The following is an 18,010-nucleotide window of genomic DNA, read 5'->3' as shown; positions in this document are numbered from 1 at the left end:
ATAACAGCTGTAAACATTCAGCTTTTGTGTCACAAATTCAGCATTTGGATAAAAATGTAAAGACATACTTAGGGTTGACTTATTTATACTATGTGTAATGCTAATCATTGATACGTTCAATTCTTCTGTAAGAGGATGACAGGCTAATAATTAAATATACATAGTAAAATACTAGGATGTTCAAATTATTTTTTAAAGCAATCTTTGTAATCTTCGATTTGTTTTAGAGCAATATAATTTGTTTTAACTAACAGCTGGTTAAATATAAACTATGCAACTATGAGGTTATTTTATTTTTGTCATTGATTATAGGAAATAAGTAGGATTTTAGTAGAAATAATTAGGCCACAGTTTAAACCACAGTTTTAACCTAAATTAATTAAACCACTGTACAAATCGAGGCTCTGTACACGAGTCTTAATAAAAAAGGATAAATGCAAATTATTTTACTCCTCCACTTTTCAAGGAAAGATTAGAAAAATAACAATGTTTACATGTTTTAATTCTTCATGGTAGCTTTTTGTTTACAATGAATGTTTGTCTGCTTTAACTTTGTTTGGATTAGGCCCGGAAATATTGATGTCATAAAAAGAAGATCAAGAATAATCAGGAATCACGATTTAAATTACCACCACAACCTCAGCCGGGTTTTATACAAAGATAAACAGATGGATGACATAGATTGAACACAACGTCAACATTGACCTAGGATACTGAAAGTAGACAAACCATCCTTTTATGAAATCGTGTTCAGTTGTGGTTACGTTTAGGGGCGCCTATATCAGCGCCCCCAAACGTGAAAATATCACTTTTATTTCAACTATGAATATATTGTAGTTTAAATTAACTAATATGGGAAATTACGATGTACGTTTATTCAATGAGGGTGGGTAATTATCAAGGATAGAGAACTGATAACGGTATGGATAATAAACATTGACAATTACGTCATTAGCTTTACTAGCGTGTTTACTTTTTATATTCCTGCTACATGTGACCAGTTCTTTTTTTCAAATGAATGTTATTTGAACCAAACAGCTGTTTCAAAACAAACTGTTATTGTTTTTACTTTTCTTTGTTTACACTTATTTATTTAGCAATTAATGCAGTGAAATTGATATGAAGGATAGGTGTGACAATTTTTTATGTTAGGACACCAAAGTTAAATTATGTGTACCGTACTGTGAATTTTATTGGGTACTATCGTTTTATTTTAGGTCGTTTCTATTCAGACCTACTAGAAATTGTGTATAGTAGTTGTAAATTGTGGTGATAATAATTATGGAAGAGGCAGGTATGCTATGGAAGGTGGTATCGTTGACTAGGTCTATACACTTCTCAATTGACTATTACTCTCTCTACTGTAGGCTATACTTATAATCAGTGTGCGAATCGGCTGCAAATCTCACATCTTCAACGCTTTTCACATCGTAAAAATTGCAGGATTGCTGTTTTATTGTAAAATTATCGGATTTAAAATGCATATCGTATAGGCCTATGATGGAATAAAGACATATTGGCCACACAACATTTGTTTACAAGATGATTTTTCACATTAAAACTGCAAGAAACTTTGTCTTTATATGTGTAAACTAGCTGATCTGAATTGTACACGGTTTTAATTGACTACTGAATTCCCGTACGTAGGACGGGCTAACACCTCGTCCATTTAATTTAGAAACAAAATTGAATTGTACCACTTAACTTGATCTTGATACCTAACAGTCCGTTTTTGTTAACTCAGACTAAAGTTTATCAAACATATCCTTGTTGTTAACTAATTACTACACAAATTTCATTAATGTAAATATTTTATCGACAAAATAAACTAAGAAAGAGCTGGTTAAATTTTGGTAAATCTTATAGCAAGTAAGTAGCTTTGACCGTTTCAAAATTCCAAGACCCTTAAATTCTTACCATTGATTATAGAAACATAAAATTAACACTCTTTCCAAATACCTCAGAAACAAAAGTCAACTGCATCTTAGTTTCAAAATCCTACCTTTCCCAGTTGTGTAGCTAAACACCACAAAAAAAAACCAATGTATAAAAAAGTGTATTCCTAGGCAAAGTATTTTTTAAAGGTTATCTAGAGACCTAGTACTGTAGTATCCTTCATTCAATTTTGACTTTTGTAATATTGAAGCAATAAGTGGAAAAGACTTTTATAACATATAATTTATTATGATATATTGTCTTAAGACTGTCTTGAAGGATTGTTTCCATAAATTGTTTCTATTGCCCATTTCTCGATGTTGCTGAGTGTTAGCGCTAACTCTAATTAATCTTCAATATCATTGCATTTTCCAACCAGCCACTGTAACTACTGAAGGCTGTAGGTTGACATTATAGAGCAAGTTTCCAGACATTATCACATGTAAATGAGTGATCAGGTGTTTTACTGCAGTAAACGTGTCAGCTGATTGAAGCCGGGTAACTGTGGTCAACTTTAATATCCACCTAACTAGGTAATGTTTTGACAGCACTCAAAGTGCCAAGCAGTCTTTAATAGTACAAAAAAACTTAATTTATATGCAATATGATCTGGGTACATAATACGTTTAATTTAAAAACACAATTTAATGATAAAAACAATTGTTTTTGACATTTTGTTACTTCAATACTCATATCAAATGCACCACTACCAAATTCTTTTCCTACAGTTACCTGACAAAGCGAGCTTCCTTGCACTGATTATAACACGCAAAGCAGCTTATTGCTGCATTTACTTTTGCCGCACTCATTTTACTTTACCACACTCACCACTTTGCCGCACTATAGTAATCCAACCAAACAACACAAAACAATGTGCTGTAACATGTGTATGCTTAAAAATAAGTTGGCAACACCTCATACTCTGACTATGATCAGTATTAGCATTGAATATATAACACTCTATAACAGAGTGTTATATATTCAATGGTATTAGCTGGATTTACTATTCCCAGCCTTTGACTATTGATATTGCGACTTAACAACATATTGTTTCGTGTTAATTCTATTTTCGTTCAATGCTTGGATTTAACCAAACAGTTTGAAAGACTAATTATTATAATATGGTCTAAAGTAACATTTAGGAAACAGTGTAACGCGAGCGCAAAGTACCACTTAGAGCACTAGTTACACAAATAACAATTTCTTATACAAATGTTGAAAATTAAAGACATTAAAACATATTCTTTAAAACTATATAGTTATATAGGTCTTGCTTGTATATAGGCATAGCTTTAAAAACTCCAATAAAAATAACAATGTTCTAAAATTGTTTTTTGTTTTAATATGAATGAGATACCAACTTGTTCTCACTAACAAAGTGTTATTTTCATAAGAGTTGTATACACAGGTGACACCAGATTCACTGATTCCTTCTCCTACAACACAGACTAATGATGTCTTGAGTGACCAGTGACCAGTTCCATTATAATATTAGTCAACCACCCACACTATCATAAATTCCTGTCTAGTGCCTATTGTCCAATTGCTGCTTACACCTCTATCTGACAGTCACATCACACACACACACCACTCTAGTCTCTCCCACTACTGTACATCACTCTCTTTTCTTTTCAATAATTCTATCTATACACACACACACACGAAAATACAGATTTATTTTGTTTTGTTTTTTGTATCCTTTGCATACAGGGTGAATAAAAAGTCAAGACCCCCTCATCTAATATTTTTCCAAGTAAATATACAGAGATATCCTTTTGGGGGCCATGCAATCTTAGCAGGAAGTTTCTTTTTATCATTTTGAAATTTTTGAGTGCCCCCCAAAAGGGGGGATTTGGGGGGTAACTCAAATATTTTAAATGTAAACCCCCTTCAAGTGACACCTCATTTTAAAGTGTTTACAAAAACTTAAAGAATGGTGAAAACTAGAGGTCGCTATCTCTTCTCTGTCCAAAATGGTAGCCCGTCAAATGTTGTGGAAAATCAATGGTAAAATTGGTTCGTAATTGTAATATTGGCTACAATTTTGGATAGAGAACAGATAGCAAACTCTGGTTTTCACCATTCTTTAAGTTTTTGTAAACACTTCAAAATGAGGTGTCAATTGATGGGGTTTTACATTGAAAAGATTTTAGTTGCCCCCCAATCCCCCCTTTTGGGGGGACACTGAAATATTTTAAACGTAAACCCCCATTTAGTGACACCTCATTTTGAAGTGTTTACAAAAGCTTAAAGAATTAAGAAAACCAGAGTTCGCTATCTCTTCTCTATCCAAAATGGTAGCCAATATTACAATTACGAACCAATTTTACCATTGATTTTCCACAACATTTGACGGGCTACCATTTTGGACAGAGAAGAGATAGCGACCTCTAGTTTTCACCATTCTTTAAGTTTTTGTAAACACTTTAAAATGAGGTGTCACTTGAAGGGGGTTTACATTTAAAATATTTGAGTTACCCCCCAAATCCCCCCTTTAGGGGGACACTCAAAAATTTCAAAATCATAAAACGAAACTTCCTGCTAAGATTGCACTACCCCCAAAATGATATATCTGTATATTTACTTGGACAAATTTTAAATGGGTGGGTCTTGACTTTTTATTTACCCTGTATATGCATGGATTTCTAAAAATCAATTCAATATATGAATTAAAATTAGAATCTCTGACACGGACTGACATCACCTGTACAGTGTACATGGGATGGTAGGTATATTTTTTACTATGCTACATAAATGTTACAAAAGTTGTCAGCCTGTTGGGAATTTGATGTTAGCGCAAACGATAATTTGGATAAAGCACTACAGAGTGATAGTGACAATATGACATCCGACAGTCCTGTCCTCTGGTCTAAATGTTAGAGAAGGGGAGGTGGCGGAGTTGTGGGATGTTGGCAGGGACCATGAAATTTCATCACCTACTCTCAGTAAACTATTTTTTACCTATTTGAACGCTATTTCCAAGTACTTACAGATCAACAACTATAGAACTATGATGCTATTCAGACAAACCTTGAATGGTTTTTGTATTGTTTCTTAAACATGTGGATGTTTTTGTCTGATAAAATGGATTGATGCTACAAGGATATGATTGATAGAATAGGCTTATGTGTAAAATATCATTAACCTAAATGATACTGTAACATTTTTGTGATTGCAGGTATCCTGACAGACATAGAGAAGTACTTTAACCTGTCGGATGACAAGAGTGGACTCCTACAGACAGCGTTTGTCATCAGCTACATGGTGTTTGCTCCTCTGTTCGGCTACCTCGGTGACCGCTACAGTCGCAGAGCCATCATGGCTGCTGGAGTGTTCTTGTGGAGTCTCACAACACTTATAGGATCCTTCATGGTGGTACGAATAACTTCATAGTTATAAAAGTGTAAAAGTTTATAGTATAGTATAACAATGGGTTTTAGTAACTCTAAAAAGAGGTCCCTGATGCTTCTTATCAAATTTTGCTCTTTGTAACTGATTCTAACTTAAGGTACTAAACATCAGCAATTTAATAAGATAGAAAAATCAAAAAACTTTTAAACAGAGTTAGCATTACCCGCGTGTTAAATATAATTTAAGAGGACAATTAAAAAGAAGTTCAATTGTAAAAAGTGAATAGTTCCACAAGGAATAAGTAACACCCAGTTGAAGTTACTGATGTGATGATATTATTATTGTCTTAGCTTTTTTAATCTAAATTTTTGTCAAACAAAGGAATACCACTGGTTTTTGCTATTCCGCACGCTTGTGGGAGTGGGAGAGGCGAGCTACTCTACCATTGCTCCCACCATCATCAGTGACCTATTCGTACAAGATCAGCGCTCCAAGATGCTTGCTCTCTTCTACTTCGCCATACCTGTTGGAAGGTAAATTATTTTTAAGTCTGGGGGTGTTTTACAAACCTGTGGAAGAATAGCTCAGAATCAGAATAACATGCAAACAACAGTGATGTATCTATTGGGGGGGCTAAGGTGGCTATAGCGCCTCCCATCGGGTATAAACTTACACTGGATGAAACAGAAAAATGTCTAGATATACCAATAATTTATCATGAGATTTACAGGCGTTTTAAATAAGTCTACAAGCACATGATTACAAAGAAAATAATTTCTGAGTGTGTTTTACTTTCATGTAACAAAAATAAATTACAATTAATCTATTGACTGCAACAAAACAGCGCTTAGGCGTTTCAAAATTTCCACCCGGGCTGTGTCCAAAACATTTTGTTAGGACGATTTTTGTTAAGAAGACTATGGCTAAACTGATTTTGATGGCTGGGTTGATTTTGATGACTTATGTGTCGTTTGAAAGCCTTTAACGCCTACATTTGCCTTTTGGGGGCGTCAACTCGGTGTGTGAAAGCCCTCAAAGTACGGGTTTGGGCCATTTAAATAGCATTGGACAGCAAATCAAAATAAAACAGCTGTAAATAAATCAAGCAGCCAACTAAACTGTCAATATGATACTTCGTAAACAAAATAAAAACACGTTGTTTTGCTTGTTTCTTTTAATACAGAATACCTACATTTATGTAACAGTTAAAAGCCATACCCACTGACTAGTATTTAAGACAAAACAAAGACAATAATTCACGACTGTGCAAAATCTAGGAATCAACAGTGATTAAAAAATGAACAAGTAATTTAAGGTTAGTGTTTGCGCTTTACTTCATGTTATAGAATTAATTATTCCAATAAATAATCATGACAATAATAATAATAATTAATGAAAAGTTGGTAGTTCAAAACTTCTGTTCTCAATAAAAGTTGAATGGCTATTTTAATATTTGTTTACTAAACTTTGTACAGATAAATAATGGTCTAAAACTGCCAGTTTGGACAGTTAAATTACAAACATTTTTTGGGGGGAGGACCCCGCCCCTTGTAACTGTTCTAGATCCGCCAGTGACAAACAAAATGACGTATAATTTCTAAGTAAATATGTTCTAAATCCCACTTTATAATAAATTCTGTATAGAAGTGTTAATTTATCCTGTAATACTTGTATTTCAGTGGGCTTGGCTACATCGTGGGTTCTGAGACTGGTAGAATGACTGGAGTATGGCAGAATGGTCTTAGAGTCACTCCTGTGTTAGGTAAGCTACGGTTTACAGTTGTTTGACTATCTTTAAAACACAAAACTTATAACTTTCGCTACATAAAAGAATATATTTCCATTATTTTTGGTTTCATGAAGAAAAAGGTTTCAGTTGTACAAAACAAATCAAATAAGAATCGGTACAATTTGAGACAGCTAATGCAAATTCTGTTTCTCGACTGTGATTCAACTTTGTCTGATTTATTGTAAAAGTCAGCATTTGTATTTTTAAATGTTTATAAAATCATATGTTTTAAGTCTTATTAGTCTACATTTGGCAAGAAGCAATTGTAACAGTTGTCTTTAGACTTATTTATTTCATTACAAAGACACATATGTTTGTTGTAGGGATGGTCGCTGTCGTACTCATCCTCTTTGTGATGACCAACCCTGAGCGAGGGGAGAGTGAAGGCAAGACTCACCTACACGCCACCTCCTGGTCCAGGGATATCAAACTGCTCCTTCGCAAGTGAGTAACTCTCACATACTGTAGTGGAACCTCTATTAACCGTCACTCTCTTTCAACTATCAATCTCTGTTAAATGTCTCTGTTTTCAACGGGCTATTTCATTGAATGGGCGAAAGAACATTTTTATGAGAACTCAAGAAAATAGAACAACGTATAAACCTCCAATCTTTACTGGATTCCTCCAAGTACCTTATGTCGTTGCACTAGATGCACGACCTTCTTGTTCCAGAGCTCTGGAATGACAAATGAGCCCTCCCTATAGGCACTCCTGGTGGCTGTAACAGTAATTAAGTGGGAATCACTCTTAGCCACTCAATGTTTCCTCAACTAAATACCCAGTCAGTTAACTACTTTCATCTCTCAGTCCCAAGTGTAACTGTTATTATAAAGGTGTTAACTTTCAATCTGGGGAAAATCAGTAGTAGTCTAATCAGACTCAACGAGTTATGTTTATGTTCTCATGTTCACTATCATCAAGCAAGTGGATGTCAATTGATCCCACAAAATAATTAGATCACTGCATTACTGTGTCTCTTGTGTCTCACAAGTGAGTAATTTTACCATCCAATGAGTCATAAATTGACTTTGAAATTAAAATGTCTCAAAATTGAAAGAAATCAAAAATATTTAGAACCAAATTTAGAGCTATTGATCAACAAGCTTCAACATATTCGGCAAACAGTTTTAATTTACAAGTAAAGTCAATACGGATAAATTTGATCATACTGGAATCAAATATGTACATTATATTTACTAGGTAATTTGCTTTGTCAAATATTGTTAGTTTCACCCAAATATTGTAAATGTATGTAAGTGTTTGAACACCCTTTTGTGTACCCTTGTCTTGTGTATATCAAGTCATGTTAGTGAACATGTGAAACTACTATTGTTTATTGCACAATACTGGTGTATATATACTATAGTTATGATTGGTTGGTTGTTACAGCCCAAGCTTCATGCTATCCACTGCTGGGTTCACGTGTGTGTCATTTGTCGCTGGAGCCCTGGCCTGGTGGGGACCTCACTTCATCTATCTGGGTCTGAGACTGCAGCCAGGATATGAGGATGTGTCGTTGTCTGAGTGAGTCATGTGGTTGCAATAGATCTTTGAATCAATAGGGCCTATATAGGTAATTATGAACACAACCATCCAGTACTGATATTGTAAGTTAGACAGTTAATGTTTTCAGATGAAAACCCTAAGAGAAACTAAATGGATTTAGATTAGTTTCTAGTTGGGTTTACCCCTACTAGGAAGATTAAACATTAAGGAGAGGGCACACAAATAGGGATAAATATACTTTCTAAAATTGTTACTACCGTTTTTCGCTAGTTTTAATACATTTACTAGGCAAGTAATTTGAAATAGCCAAAGTCAAGAAAAAATTCAATGCGGCGTTCGCTTTTGTTTTATTACACTCACAGCCGTTCCAATTAAATTACAAACACAAAAAATAAAACATTTTCTTATGCATTCAATTTTTTAATGTCATATTGAGCCATATTATGAGAGCTCGATATTAAGAAATATCAAATAAACTTAGAGTAAACAGTGAAATGTTTCAGTTCTCGCATCCCCTAACGCCACAGTGCTTACGTATCATTATTTTATAGTTTAAAAACTTATTTGATTTTTTTTTATGCAACATGTAAATACTTATATTTTTTATGATTTGAGTATATGATTATGAATGGTATAATCAATATTAACACCATTGTGGTAGGGCAAAATATAAAAACATTCATCCTTTAACTGTTATGTTTAATCAAAAACATATTAACTGGTCATCTTAAAATTTATTATTCGCTCATGAATACTACCTCTTACTACTCTACCTCTTAGTTAGGTTTCTAAAATTGTGATCCTAATTTACGTTTTTTGCATGATGTATGTAGTCTTAAATAAATCTTTTGAATACTTGACTGCTATTTCAGTAACTAAATCAAATCTCTAATATGATATTCTAACGGATCTTATTGGTTGGTATGTTCAGTTAGCCTTAAAAATATTATTATGTATGTCTCTAAACATATTACCCCCCCCCCCCCCCACAACGCTACGGCGCATGGTCGGGCTGGCTTTAACGAAACTCGAGCATGTCCTCTCCTTAATGTTTAATCCTCCTATGTTTAGCCTAACATACTGAGGATATTCTATTTGTTGTAAATCACCAAGGTGTATTGTCCATCATTGGGTTACTCCTGACATGCATACAATTAATAATAACAAATTATATCTTTGTCATACAGGAGTGTAATTGAGGGGGGAGGGGAGGGTGGAGTGTTATATGTATGTGCTTATACATACTAAAAGTTGACAACTTTGTTCACCACTTTGAAAAAAATAATTAGAAAACTTTAAAAAATTGTGATGTTTTAAAAGTGTATATTTTAACAAAAATAGTAAGACACACTTAATTTTTTCTTGGTCTTGCTATTACCTAACACCAGTGCTTGATTTGTAAAAAATGATGTGCGGGAACTGTAACCTGTTTAATGTCATTAGAACCTATTTATGTACATATTTATGCCAATATTTTTATCTTTCTGAAAGAGAGGTACCGGAAATCTGTTCCACCCCAAATCGAGCACTGCCTAACACTGACCTGATGTTACAAAAATATTGATATTGAGGCCTGAGGGTGTATACTGATTTGAAATTATATCACAATTCCAATATTGTCTCTGTAAGTATGATTTGTTTTGCAGTGTTTCTTTGAAGTTTGGGATCATCACCATGATCTCGGGCCTCATTGGTGTTCCGGCCGGATCATTCCTTGCACAGAACCTGCGTGTGCGCTATCCTCGTGCAGACCCGTACATCTGCGCGTGTGGTCTCATCTGCAGTGCCCCGTTACTGTTTGCTGCGTCCCTCTATGCCAGCTCCAACGTTTATATCTGCTATACACTCATCTTCGTCGGTGAACTATTCCTCAACCTAAACTGGTCTATTGTGGCAGATATTTTATTGGTAAGTAACGCTATTAAACACTTTGTTCGTTTTTCAGAGTTAATCTGGTGTTTGGAGGGGTGACGATGGTTTCTGGACTGATTGGGGTCCCACTGGGGTCGTCCCTATCCCGGTGGTTACGTGTGAGGTCCTTGAGATACGATGCACTCATCTGCTGTGCTGGTCTGTTTACAAGTGCAATCTTCACTGCTGGAGTGCTCTTGAAGGCTGCCAGTTGGAATACAGTTGTTGTCTACTCGATGGTTTTCTTTGCTGAACTCTTTATAAATCTCAACTGGTCGATAGTTTCTGATATACTTCTGGTAAGGTGATACTGAGAGTGGTGTTCCATCCTTGCTATGGTTTGATTGTGGAGTTATATAGACCTGGTCAGTGATCACTGATCAGCCAATATCTGCAACAATTGTCTATTTAATCTGTGTGTGTTTTGAGTGAAGTGGATCTTGATTAACCTGTATGCGTTTAGCCTACTTATTAGCTTTTGAATGAATGCTCTTAGCATCTCTTAGCGCAGTTTAGAGACAGCTATTAGTTACTTAGCAGCCTTGTTTTTTGTGTTCCTTTATTTATCTAACAAAAAGGACATAGTTGGCTTACACCATAGATGATAGGATACACGGCTAACTTCCTTCATCAAATACAGATTTCCCTTGTGCTGGGATCCTATATATACAGTTTATTGTGTCCAAACTGGCTTCTCATTATATACCTTTTTTTTTTTTTTAGGGAGAGGAGGTAAAAATGCTTTTACGCACACGGGTAGCCAGCCTGTAGTGTGAGACTCCTGAGCTTGTCAGACTACTCACTAAAAAACCCCCTCTACTCTGTTGGACACAGACCTGGAATTGTTTGTCACATTACTTCAGGTCAGGTCAACGTGTGACCTAAGCCCTCAGGGCTCGCGCCGTTTCTGGCATTCAATTTCTTTATGACCTAGACCGCATCTCGGTCAAGCTCTAGCTTCTTTGTGCGGAGAATATCCTGGACGAAATGTGACATACAGGTCCAATTGTCCTCACCCTCCGTCATCATCGGAATGACCGTGTCCACCAACAACTGCCCTACATGTTGTTCAGCCTCCAGGCGGGAACCTTCCCAGCGCTGGCAGCGGAAGAAGGTGTGCTCCGCGTCGTCGGGAGTGCCTGGGCAGTAGATGCAATCGGGTGACACGGCTTTGCCCATCCTGAACAGGTACGACCGAAAAAACCCGTGACCTGTCAGAAACTGGGTAAGGTAATAGTCCACCTCACCATACCGTCGGTCAACCCATGGTTGGACTTGCTGAATCAGTCTCCTGGTCCAGCGTCCCCGTGACTCCTGTTCCCAGCTCTCCTGCCAGAGCTGGTAGGTGCGGTTGCGCTCCTCCATTTTTGCATGGTCCTCTCCACGCCGCTGATAAATCGCTTTCCTCTCCGCCGCCAAAAGTTTGACGGGGATTACTCCAGCAACCACCAAGATGGCAGGTTCAGACACTGTTCGGTAGGCGGATGCTACCCTGAGTGCTGCCTGACGCTGCACTCTGGCAAGCCGCATCCTATACACCTCCTTATTGAGCGCGTCTGCCCACACCTCCGCACCATACAGGAGCACAGACTGAACTGTAGACATCAACAGCCTTCTGCGACTGGAACGAGGACCTCCGACATTGGCCATTAACCGGCTAAGAGAAGAGATCACCTTAGCGGCCTTGTCCGCCGTTCGGAATATCTGGTCCCGCCAGCTAAGCTTAGAGTCCACCATGACACCAAGATACTTGGCGGCACAAACGGACTGGACTTCGACGTCCCCCACCCTCAACGGCACAATGGTGTCAATCCGCTTTTTGGTCAGAATCACGATCTCAGTTTTGTTCAGCGCGAGTGAGAGACCGTGATCTGCCATCCATGCGTTTATAGTTCGCATGACTCGGTTTAATTTTAGCTGCGCCAGCTCAACACTACGAGCAGCTATTAAAGCTGCAATGTCATCTGCGTACCCAACTAAAACGGTTTCTTCAGGCATTTCAGACCTAAGGAGGCTGTCGTAGGCAACGTTCCAGAGGTCCGGGCCGAGTATGGAACCTTGGGCAGCACCAGAAGTGACACTCATCGTCCGCGGGCCTTCTGTAGTATCATACATGAGGAGGCGGAACCGGAGGTAATCCTCTATAATGCGCATGAGGTATGCCGGGACGTGGAAGTTGTTCTCCAGAGCGTCCAGCATATCGCACCATCTTGCAGAATTAAATGCGTTTCGCACATCGAGTGTAACGAGCAGCACAACCCTACGAGAGTAGTGATTAAAATCCTCAGCTCTCATCACGGCTTGCTTCACCTCCTCAATAGCGTCGACCGTTGATCGCCCCTTCCTGAAGCCGTATTGGCGAGGACTCAGGTCCCCCGCAGCAACCACGGCTGAATTCAGTCAGGAACGGATCAACTTCTCTAGGACTTTCCCAGCCGTATCCAACATGCAAAGGGGTCTGTAAGAGGACGGCAATTCTGGGTCTCCTTTCCCCTTCCCTACGAGCACGAGCCTAGCTTTTTTCCAGCACAACGGAAATACCCCCTCTGCTAGGCAGGCGTTGTACATGCTCAGAAGAATCAGGGGATTGATTGAAAAAACCTTCTTAAGAGCCTCGCCAGGTACCCCATCAGGTCCAGGAGCCTTGTTGTTTTTTAGGGATAAAACGGCAGTCTCCAGCTCCTCATGAGTGAAGAGTGGGACATCGTCCATCATCTCAAACTCACGCAGTGGGCGCAGAATATGATCCGGAAAAAGGGATTTGACGACCCTCTCCATAGCGGCCCCCTCCATGACGGAAGGTGGAGAGCGAGTGGTGAGTTTTTGGGTTACTAGTTTGTAACCCAGGCCCCACGGGTCGGAATCGACATCATCCCTTAGTGTTTTCCAGCAATTGTGTTTGCTCCGGTTGATGGCCCGGCGGAGAGACTTCCTCGCCACCTTGTAGCTCTCCAGCTTACGGCGTCTATCCAAGGGTGCCCTGGCCCTGGTAGCGAGTCGTCTAGCTCTCAAAGCAGCTCGGTGCAAATCCGCGATCTCTGCAGTCCACCAGTATACGGGTCTCCTATCGCAACGGAGTCTCTTGCGGGGCATTGACTCATCACAAGCCGAGGCAATCAGCCCCATCATCGATGTAACTATAGCCTCTGCATGAGCCATGCCAGGTGCGGCAGGCACCGCTGGCACTCCCCGCAGGATGGCCTCAGTGAATTTAGCCACGTCCAGTTTTTTGGTGTTCCACCAAACGGGCACTTCCCGAGATGCAGCAACTTGTCTCGGGATGCGATCTAAGACATTGAAAATAATGTATTGATGGTCGCTGGCCGTATAATCCTCCAAGACTCTCCAGGCTGTGATCCTTGGCAGAAGAGACTTAGATGCGAGGGTTATGTCCGGGATCGTTCCCCTCATCCCGGGTCGCCGGAACATTGGCGTGTTGCCCTCGTTGATTACAACGAGTCCGGCCCTGGCAGCAAAGTCCAGGATGTACTTCCCCCGGGAATTAGTGAGGGTCAGTCCCCACTCGACGGCCCTAGCATTGAAATCACCAGCCACGACTACATGCCCTGTGGTGTCCTGCACGCTCTCTTCCAAGCGGTCTATCTTCTCGCGAAAGTCATGGATAGCCTCGTTAGGGGCGAGGTAGACACTGTAATAGGTGATGTCCTTGCACCGAACCCAAACAAATCCACGGCCCTTTCCATGACCCCGCACTTGCACTTGAGCTGTATTACGCACCCAGAATTATATACCTTACGTACTTGTATAATTAATTATTTATTTCGCTACAGTATAATTTGATATTTGTTAAAATTTCAAATCATTACATATTTTTTTGTTCAGTAAATACTGCATTTTTTTTCAGATTTCTTTCAAATATTTTTTAATAAAATGGTTAAGTTATCACTTAGATTGATGAAAGAGCATGGTTGATTCTGTTACATAATTTTAAACCATTCTTTATATTTTACTCTGACAGTCTTAATTGCTTACTTGATCTGAAAGGACTTTTTAACATTATATGAGATTGTTTTCATTAAATGTTTTGACTCATATTTGTGTGTGGACAATTTTGCACAATATCGAGTAATAGTTGGAGGGTTCATGCAGTTATATCTAGGGCAGTGATGTCTTGAGTTGAACTTGTCCAGAATCATACTGTTCTACTGTTCTATTCCTCCCCTTGTTTTGTTTTGTGAACAGGTGCAAGCTATAAGAGCATGTTTTTCTGTTTATTTAAAATTACTAGTGATCGTCCAGTGGTCGAAAACTCGACCAAAAACAAACATGTAATGTACACGTATTGACTATTGGATACTCAAAGTTGACAAAGTAGATGGATCATAACAGTTGCTATGGCTCAAAATAAGCCATTCCATAAGTTTGACTTGGTAAAAAACATCATGTATTCGACAGAAATTAGTCATTTAAATCAACGACGAATTAAAAAAAAAAAAAAAAAAACTGGTGACAACTTTGGGATGGAATGTAAAGGTACAGACTTCTCTATTTGCACCACACACTGTAAATAAAACATGTGATTGTAATTTCTTCCATTTGTTTTGATTTTCTGTTTATATTTCGTTGTTATTTCGTCACCAGCATGGCAACCCATAAAGCCCATGTTATTTTTTTTTTAATTTCAAATACATTTTTTGTGCTTATATTTGAGCCTATTTTAATTTTTAAAGGGATTCTGCACTTCTACAGGAAAATATCTTTCTAACAGTATGCGTGGATTTTCCCTGCGATGCATAGGAGCTGAGAAAAAAGGTTTTAAAGAAACATGTTTGCCTATTAATATATAGATCTTCAATAAATACATTGAGAGTTATGGTATTTCATCTCTATGAGCCTTAAAAGTTAAATATCAAACATCAAGCGACACAGTCAAACCTTCACTTACAATTATTATTTATGATAGCATTCAAGTAAAACAAGTGAATGCTTTTCCTGAAATGTGCTGCAACCTGAGATGAAAGCTTAGAACTACTATGCTATGCTTGGGCTTAGTTTCTCTTAGTTCACCAAACGGTGATGTTTGATCAAAGGACAAGTAGTCTCCCCAGTCTGTGGCAGAACTTGGTTAGGAGGCCTGTGTAAAATAAACTGCAGTAGGATCTCGTTAATGCGGCCCTATATGGGGATTAGTAGGGCCGAATTATAGAAAATACCGGATTAGTGGAAATGCATCAGAAAATTATGTAGTTTTACAATAAGCAACATTTTTATTGCTTACGAAAACTATGATAACAATCGTTTGAATTTCTGTACAGTATAGGCCTAATGAAATGTTGTTTAATGTATTGTTATGAAAAAGAAAATGTGATATGAAACAGCAAATAACAGTACAGTACAATTTCAATCAATGAACAAAGATAATCACTAAATACTGTACGTGTACATCTAACCAGGCGGTAACATCGGTTGATGTCAGTTCTTCTGGATTCTCTACTAATTGTTTAGTTATTGCTTCTCTCATGTCATTTAGCTCAGTGTCTGTTGTCACACTGTCATCTGTTGTCACTGCCATTTGAGGATTTGATTTTTTTGTAATTTTCTAATAAATCAAGAGAAGGCCACAACTTTGCCCATGAACAAACAATTTTTTGTTTTGAAAGATTTTCGTATGCGCTTGCAAGATTAAATGCCCCAGCCGCAGCAAACCTGCCGACTAAGCGAATTTCCATTTCTTGATTTTCAATGATGATTTTTGATTAAATCTTATTTAAATAACATTAGGTTTAACGAGTAGCCTACCTAGGTTTGCTGCTACAAGGAAACTGAAACTAATAAATTGTTTTTTAGTAAAATATTAATAGTTTAGTATAAAATAAATAAATTTGCCAAGTTTGATCAAAATATATCCATAAACAAGCAAAATACAACATTTTCAATATTCTCCATAAGATTAAACATGGGAATTTTAAATTTAAAATTTTTTGAATTTTCTCCGTTACCAATAACCGTACAAAAACACTTTGGTATACTAAATTATTTGTGTTTTTTTTTTAGATCTTTAAGATCTAGAGATAAATTAGGAAATTTTGTGTTTTGAGGGTCAAAAATGAGAAAAACCAATTTCTACCCCATAAACCCAAATACCCAATCACAAAATGTTGTGACATAGCAAGCGCCCAGCAGACAGATGAAATGTGTCATGTGTAGGCCTAAGGAGCAGACGATTGTCAGTGCAAACGGATAGCTTGACCTGGAAGCCTTGATCGGGATTCCTTTGTTTTGCTTTCATTTTATTTTTGTCAAATGAACTGTGATTTTTTTTAAACAATAATGTGGGAGCCTACTTAATAATATTAATAATGGGCAGACATGGTTAAATATACAACAAATTTCAACAAATTAAACTAAACAAAAAAAAACACAATTGATAAAGTTTTCTGGGTATTTTTCTTGGACAATGAGGTTATGTTAGTGGAAGCCTATTGTGTTGGCGGCACGGTCGGACCAAGTGAGGAGTCGGACCAGCGGAGGTCGGATTAGGGAGGTTCTACTATATAACTTTTCAAAATTCATGTTTTCGGCTCCTGGACTATATTGTTAAGACAATAATAGGTTTTTTACATACCTCAGTCAAATAGTCCCAAAATGGTATTGCTCAACAGCTTACCATAGCTGTTGAGCAATACCATTTTTGGACTATTTGACTGAGGTATGTAAAAAACCTATTATTATATAACTTTTTCTACAGTACTACAAAATTAGCTTAAATGAACTTTTAATTGTGATGTTGACAAGACAACTTGACAATACAGCAGTTTAGCAAGCTTAGGGGATAAAAAGAACAACAATATTTAGTAAGAGTATTACTATTGCATTTATAATTCAAAATGACAGCTCATTAGGGTTGCAATTTGTTATTTATGATGATTAGGATTAATTTCAAATTCCATTTAACTAAGCCACGCCTCCACCAACTGAACATGTTCTTCAAACAGTGTTCGACGGACATTTTGTATTTCCGCATTTCTGGCAAACATTGTTCGGTGTTGGTGTGGTGCTGATGCCTTTTCAAGAAATCTGAGCGTAGGGGTGAGAACTGGATTTTGGCTGTAAAAGTTCACTCCCATACCGAACATTTTAGTCAAAATAATGTTTCTCCTCGTGCAGCTAGTAGCAGTTTTCATTGTTTCTTGTCAAGTTTGGCATTTGCTTGTGTTTTTTAGGCCATAGTGTTTTGTATTAGTTTTGTAATTGATTGTTAAATCAGTTTCGGTTGATTATAGTTAATTATAGCATTGCGTTAATTAGTATCTTGTTTCGATATACAGTAGAAGACTCCCTCTTATCCGGACTCCTCAGGACCGAGGCCAGTCCGGTTAACGGTTTTTCCAATTAAACCTACGAGCCGAAAAACTCGTTAGAACGGTATTATATTTATATATTTTTTCTGGTCTCAAACCTTTCCCACAAGAACATTCGATTCAGTACCGCTTACTCCCTGCTGATCTAGTCCGGTTAAAAGGGAGTCTACTGTAGTCTGCCCAATCAGTGATATA

The 18,010-nt window shown here is 37.6% G+C and overlaps 1 protein-coding gene across 15 annotated transcripts in view; it reads left to right on the top strand.

Annotated features, from left to right (window-relative positions):
* LOC128994224 (protein spinster-like) overlaps window positions 1–18,010 on the top strand; it is a 113,234-nt gene that overhangs the window by 77,521 nt on the left and 17,703 nt on the right. For 13 of the 15 annotated variants that reach the window (XM_054418619.1, XM_054418610.1, XM_054418609.1 and 10 more), the window contains exons 2-7: window positions 5,114–5,310; window positions 5,668–5,819; window positions 6,966–7,048; window positions 7,399–7,519; window positions 8,466–8,600; window positions 10,528–10,792. In XM_054418619.1, coding sequence (XP_054274594.1) covers window positions 5,114–5,310; window positions 5,668–5,819; window positions 6,966–7,048; window positions 7,399–7,519; window positions 8,466–8,600; window positions 10,528–10,792 — 953 coding nt within the window. Of the gene's footprint in view, window positions 1–5,113; window positions 5,311–5,667; window positions 5,820–6,965; window positions 7,049–7,398; window positions 7,520–8,465; window positions 8,601–10,228; window positions 10,491–10,527; window positions 10,793–18,010 lie in introns of all 15 variants that reach the window. The other 2 variants (XM_054418607.1, XM_054418616.1) reach the window with 1 other exon arrangement.

Source organism: Macrosteles quadrilineatus, unplaced genomic scaffold (assembly GCF_028750875.1).
Source record: "Macrosteles quadrilineatus isolate MER2022 unplaced genomic scaffold, UCM_ALF_1.0 Scaffold_5__1_contigs__length_97177068, whole genome shotgun sequence".
Taxonomy (NCBI): Eukaryota; Metazoa; Arthropoda; class Insecta; order Hemiptera; family Cicadellidae; genus Macrosteles; species Macrosteles quadrilineatus.
This window is presented reverse-complemented; position numbering and strand designations above follow the sequence as displayed.